Source organism: Aureococcus anophagefferens (genome assembly GCF_000186865.1).
Source record: "Aureococcus anophagefferens unplaced genomic scaffold AURANscaffold_1, whole genome shotgun sequence".
Taxonomy (NCBI): Eukaryota; class Pelagophyceae; order Pelagomonadales; family Pelagomonadaceae; genus Aureococcus; species Aureococcus anophagefferens.
Window position 1 is genome coordinate 305,289 of NW_008705561.1, and position 6,372 is coordinate 311,660.

The window sequence follows — 6,372 nt, forward strand, 5'->3', positions numbered from 1 at the left end:
TCGGCGCAGCTCTCCGCGAGGCCAAGCGGCCCCGCGACGGCCCGGCGCCCGCGGCCCAGCTCGCGAGCTCCGACGACGACAGCACGACCGACGACGACGCGGACCCCCACGCGCTCTTCGTCGCCCAGCTCTGGACGCTCTGAGGCGGCCCCGGCGCGGCCGCGGCGGCGGCCGCCGTTCTTCTTCCTCTCTCTTTAACCATCAAGTTTAGCTTTTTTCTTGTTTCGGTTTCGGGCGTTGCAATAATAGGGCGCCAACTGATCGAGCCGGCACCGCTGGATGTGGTTCAACATAGATGCAACAAACTGGCCTTCGCTGAAAACGAGGTCCAGCTCTCCAGGCTCTTCGCGTAGTACACCTCCGCGATGCAGGCCGAGCAGGAGCAGTACCTGCGCAAGGTCGCCGGCAAGGGCCAGGAGATGGTGCAGCAGATGGTCCAGTCGCTGAGCAGCGCGCTCATCTACCCCGAGGCCGGCAACGTCGCCACCAACGAGAAGCTCTGGGACGTCTACGCGTCGGAGTGGGGCAAAGAAGCCCCCTGGGTCGTCGAGATGGCGGCGACGAACCGCGACGGGGCCGTGGCGCTCGACGCCGTCGGCGACGAGTGGGCGCCGCGGGCGCACACGGAGCGCGTCGTCGACGAGTGGATCCTCTCCGAGGTGACCCCGGAGGCGCGGTGCTGCGAGATCGGGTCCGGCGGCGGGCGCATCGCGGCCCTCGTCGCGCCGCGCGTCGCGTCCCTCGCGTGCTGCGACGTGTCGGCGAAGATGCTCGCGCGCGCGGAGGCCGCGCTCGCGGGCGGACCGGCCGCGACGTCGTTCCACCTCGTCCACGGCGACGCGGCGCCGTCCGACGCGGGCTTCGGCGCCGGCCCGCGGGCCTACCCTCCGACCATGGCGCGGGGCTTCGACTTCGTCTACTGCTTCGACGTCATGGTGCACCTCGACGCGCACGCGATGTACCGCTGCCTCCGGCGCGTCGAGAGCTTGCTCGCGGACGGCGGCCGGGCCTTCGTGTCCACGGCGAATCTGAAGGCCCCGGACGGCTTCGCGCGCTTCGAGAAGCAGAGCAAGTACTCCGTCGGCGGCTTCTTCTTCGTCACGCCGGAGACGGTCCGCGTCCTCGCGGACAAAGCGGGCCTCGCCGTCGTCCGCGAGCTCGACGCGCCCGACGCGTCGAACACGTACTACAACCGCGACTACCTCGCCATCCTCGCGCGCAAGGACGCGTAAAGTACTCGGTCGATGCCCCCGATACTGCTCGTACTTACGAGTTCGCCTTAGTCGAGCTCCGCGATCGTCAGGCGCGCGTGTCGCGCGCGGACGCGGCCGCCCTCGAGCTCGTCGAACGCGACGGCGTAGGCGTGGTGGAACGTGTGCTTGACGGCGCCCAGCGCCGCGACGCCCCCGGCCGCGACGGCGGCGTCCGGGAACGCGGGGTCGCCGACGACGGCCACGCGGAGCGGCCCGGCGCCGGGCACGCGCCGCGAGACCGTCGCGGACCGCGACGACTCGTCGGGCACGTAGGGCACGGCCGCGACGCGGCTCCGCGGGGCCCGCGATCGGCCCTGCTTCCGCGCGGCCGCGGCCGCGGCGACGGCCGCGTCGTCCTTGACGAAGAAGAAGGTCCGGCCCGCGTCCGCGGCCCCCCGCGAGACGCGGACGGTGAGCAGGGCGTCCGCCGCGTCCGCCGCGGCCTGGACCGTGCCGCGCGACTTCACCCTGCCGTGGCGCGGGCGGCCGAGGGCCTTGCACGACGGGTGCCACTTGAGCATGCCGACGGCGACGACCTCGTCGTCGGACTTGAAGCCGAAGCCGCAGATCGTGCACGTCGGCACGTTCGCGTCGACGACGGCCTCGAGCTCGTCGCCGATGGCGTCGAGGACGCCGTCGACGTCGCCGTCGACCGCGACCTCGCGCGCGCCGGCTCTCGTCTTCACGGCCGCGACGACGTGGCCGCGCCGCTCGAGCGCGTCGCGCGACGCGCAGGGCGCGCACCGTAGGCGGGACGTCGACGACGAGCTCGCGCGCTCCGCGACGCCGCCGCAGCGGCCGCACGTGAAGCACCCGCGGTGGAACGTTCGCTCGCAGAACGCCTCGCGCGGCGCGTTCGCGTTAATAGATTTGTTGCAGGCCGGACACCGGGGCAGGGCCGGGCCGTCTCGCATCTTCGCGAGCGCCGCCGCGTTCGCGGGGGGACGCGCGGCCGGTGCTTTGGACGACTTCTGGCGCCGTGGAGTCGGTGCGGCGTTTTCCTTGTCGCTCGAGCCGAAGAGCCACGAGAACCACGACTTCTTCTTCTCGAGCTTCGCGGGCGCGTCGCGACGACTCACACTCTTCAGCTGCACGCGCTGGAATTCCTCCGTCATGCTTCCACGCGTGCCAACAAGAGCTCGTAATGCGCGGCAAGTTCTCAACGCTCGGACGTGACCGCGAACCGAAGTGCCGGACTCGTAGGCCTACTCGTCCGCGCGCCTAGGCCAGTGCCCCGATCAACGTACATCTAGGTGCACCCATAGGAAATTAATTAATAAAGATCAATCATCGAATTCCGGCCGGCGGAGCCAGAGTCATTAGTCGTCCATAGAGGCTGTACGTCGACCGCGCGCGCGGGCGCGGTGTCGCGGCGGTCCGCGGGCTGAAATCACGGCCAAAATTGGGTTATGGTCGTATCAAAGCAAGTTTGATGATATTCGCGCGTTAATTGCACGTTTGCGATGGCTTTTTGCGCGCGGTCGCTGGTTCGGGTCGCGAAATCGCAAGATTTAACTTCAACAAAAGTGCTGAAGTTCAACAAAAATGTTGACTTTTAAATCCAGGCTATCAGAATCTGAGTTTTGATCGGTGCACTGGCCTAGGCGCTCCTCCCGCGAGAGTCCGGTTCCCCCGTGGGTCTCGGCTAGGCCCGGGCTAGCAGTAAGCAACTCCAGGCCAGGCCCCCCGACGCCTCCTACTCCTACTTACGAGATCGCCAGCCCGAGAACCACGGCGACGACCGCGGCGAAGATGACGGCCTCCACCAGGACCCCCCGCTCGGACCGTCGCTTGTCCGCCTCGGCCTCGGCCTTGGGCGAGAAGTGGAGGGGCACCCAGTCCATGTTCGCGTAGCGGTCCAGGTTGTGGAACTGCTGGTGCTCGAGCCGGAAGAACATCCAGGACGCGCGGCGCAGGATCTCGAGGGGCGCGAGGAAGGGCGTCACGTAGACCATCCAGGGGCTCGACCGCTGGCTCACGAGCGTCAGCGTCCACACGAAGCGGCCGAAGAAGTCGAAGATCGTCGCGACGTAGTAGACGCACCGCGGCGCCGCGAGGCGCCGGCGCAGGGGCGCGTAGGCCTTAGAGCAGGGGTTCTGCGTCGCCATGCCCAGGCCCCAGTCCTGCGCGACGTCCCACCAGAACGAGTAGAGCGTCGACGCGAGGAAGGTGACCAAATACAGCGAGTTCGTCACGTTCCGCGTCGTCGAGTCGCGGCCGAAGGACGGCAGCGCGTCCGTGTGGAACTGGGAGATGGCGACGACGGCGAGGGACCCGACGTACTTGGACGCGTTGAAGAGGTGCGGCCACCTCGACCGCGACGCGCGAAACCGGCTCGCGCACTGCGCGAGGCGCAGCGCGAGCGGCGCCGCGGACACGACGGGCATGACCACGGCCTTGAAGGGCTTGCCCCGGTCGACGCAGAGCGCGCAGTTCGCCGCGGCCGCGCCGCAGGCGCGCGACGGCCCGTAGGCCACCGTCGGCACCAAATAACAGGCCGACAGCGCGACGTCCTTGAGCACCTTCACCAAACTCGTGAGCACGTCGGCCGCGAGCGTGTCCCGGAACTTCACCTGGCCGCCGAGCCAGCTCGACAACGCGGCCCGGAGCGTCTTCGTCAGCGGTGGCGTCGACCGCAGGATCCAGACCCCGTAGAGCGCGCCGCCGACGCCGAGGAGCGCCGGGTGGAAGAGCGCCGGGACGCCGAGCGATGGGAACGCGCCGGCCCGCGTCTTCGTGTAGATGAGCAGCGACGCGAGGTAGAGCGTGCACGCCGTCGTCGCGCGCAATAATTGGTCGCGCCAGCAGAGCGGGCCCGGCAGCTCGAGCATGTAGATGTAGTTGACGCGGCACGCGACCCAGGCCCGGAGGAGCGCCGCCCAGCAGAACATGGCCAGCACGCCGCAGCCGCACCAGCGGTACACGGCGAGCCCCGCGTCCGTGAGGATGCCCGACCGCGCGCCCGCGCGGTCCACGACGAAGTCGAAGCAGACCCAGAGCAGCAGGCTCCCGCAGACGCCCACGCGCGCGCCGACGTGGAAGGACGGCACGTCGAGCGCCGCCGTCTGCTTCGACAGGAGCTCGCAGCGCGCGAGCGTGCCGTCGCCCGCGTGGAAGCGGTCCGCGAACTCCCGCTCCGTGCGGTCGATCGCCGCCGCGAGCGCCGGCGGCGCCGCGTCGCCGCCGCCCGCGGCGAAGTCGAGGGCGCCGAGGAAGGTCTCCGTGTCGAGCCGCCGCGGCGCGTCGTCGTGCGCGCGGTCTTTGGCCGCGTTCTTGTTCCATTTCTTCACGATCTTCCGCACCGCGACGGCGTTGATGAGCGCGAAGGACTCGAGATGCCGCAGCTCGCGGTAGAGCTGGACGTAGGCGGCCCGCGCGCTCGCCTCCGCCGTCGCCGCGACGGTCTCCGAGGGCCGCTCGCCGGTCTCGCGGTCCGCGCGCATGTGCGCGAGCTCGCGCTCGACCTCGTCCGCCGTCCGCCGGTAGAACGCGTCGACGCGCCTCGCGTCGCCCTCGAGCGCCGCGGCGAAGGAGGCCTCGCGGTCGTGCCCGGGCGTGCGCGTCGCCGCGAGCTCCGTCGACGCGGCGCCGAGGAGCGGCGCCTCGAGGGGCGCCGGCGACGGCGGCCGGAGCGGGGTCTCGAAGCTGCTGCCGCTCCGCTGGGGCTTGCTCCGGCCCTTGATGACGTTCTTCAGGCCGCGGTAGTCCAGGTAGTGCTCCCGCCACGGCGGGTAGAGGAGCGTCTCCAGCGCCTCGCTGAAGTGGGGCATCGCGAGCGGGCCTTTCTTTTCGAATTCTTCAGCGTCTCACCATCGTCGGGCTGCTTTCACAAACAACGTCAACTTCGCGTATAAGAATTCAAACCGGGCAGCCCCGGGCACGGTTGCGATGGCCATGGAGGGCCCGTCGCGCCAGGACGCGACGACGATCCTCGCGCAGTACGACAAGGCCGTGCGCCACGAGCCGCGGAGCGTGAACATCATGGACAAGGAGGTGCCGCGCGTGTCGCTGCCCATCCTCTGGTGGCTCCAGGCGCGCACGCGGGCCTACGTGCTCGAGCGGCGCCTGCGCACGGTCTGCCGCAAGCACGGCGAGCAGTGCGGCGGCCTGCGGCTCGCGACGCCGCCGGGGTCGCCGGAGCGGAAGGCCGAGCCGGCCCGCGACGACGAGGCGAAGCTGCGGGCCGCGCTCCGGGACGCGGACAGCCGCCTCGACGAGCTGCGGCAGGGCGCGCTGTCGGCGCTGTCGAGCGCCGAGGAGCGGCTCGCGGCCAAGGAGGCGAAGCTCGCCGAGGTGTCGTCGAAGCTCGAGGGCCGCGAGGCGTCGCGCGGCGCGGAGCGCGCGTCGCGGAAGAAGTTCGCGGAGCTGCGGCTCGCCGCGGCTTTGAAACGCCGCGACGCGGCCGCGCGCGCCGCGGCCCTCGCCGCCGTCGACGGCGCCCTCGCGGCGGCGGCGGCGAGCGCCGCCGAGCGCCCCGCGGCGCCCGCGGCGCCCGAGGCGGGCGCCGCGGCGCCGGTCGCGCCGCACGCCGCGGACGCGTCGTTCCTCGCGTCCCTGAAGGCGTCCGTCGAGGCGTCCTGCGCCGGCAAGCTCGCCGCGGCCCTGGCGACCCACGACGCGCGGAGCCGCGCCGCCGTCGCGGCGCTGCTGGCCGCGCGCGACGGCGAGGTCGCGACGGCGCTCGCGGCCGCGGCGGAGGGCGCGGCCGTCGAGGGCGCGGCGGGCCTCGTTTCGCGGCGGCGGCAGCTCGAGGCCGAGTTCGCGGCCAAGGTCGCGGCCGTCGAGGAGGAGCAGGCCGCGAGCCGCCGCGCGGCGGACGTCGAGGTCGCGGCGCTCCGCACGGCGCACGCGCGCGCGGTCGACGCGCTGCGCTCCGAGCGGCGCGAGCGGCAGCGCAAGGACGACGACCGCGACGGCGCGCTCCGCGCGGCCTTCGACGCGACGCGCGCGGACGCGGACCGCCTCGCGCGGCGCGCGGCGAAGGAGGCCGACGACCTCGCGTTCGCGCGCCACGCGGCGGCGCTGGAGGACGCCATGCGGAGCCAGTCCGCGCGCCACGCGACGGCCCTGGCCGACGCGCTCCGCGCCTGCGACGCGCGCCACGCGTCCATCAACGCGG

At 71.7% G+C, this 6,372-nt stretch overlaps 3 protein-coding genes across 3 annotated transcripts in view; 2 read left to right on the plus strand and 1 right to left on the minus strand.

Moving 5' to 3' along the window:
* Positions 1-143, plus strand: part of AURANDRAFT_60459 (hypothetical protein) — a gene marked incomplete at both ends in the record, with an annotated part of 519 nt that extends 376 nt beyond the window's left edge. Inside the window, one exon of the mRNA XM_009033954.1 lies at positions 83-143. Coding sequence (XP_009032202.1) covers positions 83-143 — 61 coding nt within the window. The remainder of the gene's footprint in view (positions 1-82) is intronic.
* Positions 144-327: 184 nt separating this feature from the next.
* On the plus strand, positions 328-1,243 carry AURANDRAFT_59752 (hypothetical protein; the record flags this gene model as incomplete). The annotated part of the gene is made up of 1 exon (XM_009033955.1): positions 328-1,243. The coding sequence occupies one exon, from the start codon at positions 366-368 to the stop codon at positions 1,230-1,232; it is 867 nt and encodes a 288-aa protein (XP_009032203.1).
* Positions 1,244-3,085: 1,842 nt separating this feature from the next.
* On the minus strand, positions 3,086-3,475 carry AURANDRAFT_16902 (hypothetical protein; the record flags this gene model as incomplete). Its single annotated transcript, XM_009034533.1, has 1 exon — positions 3,086-3,475. A coding segment is annotated over one exon (390 nt), but the record flags the coding sequence as incomplete, so codon positions are not given.
* Between the last annotated feature and the right edge of the window lie 2,897 nt (positions 3,476-6,372).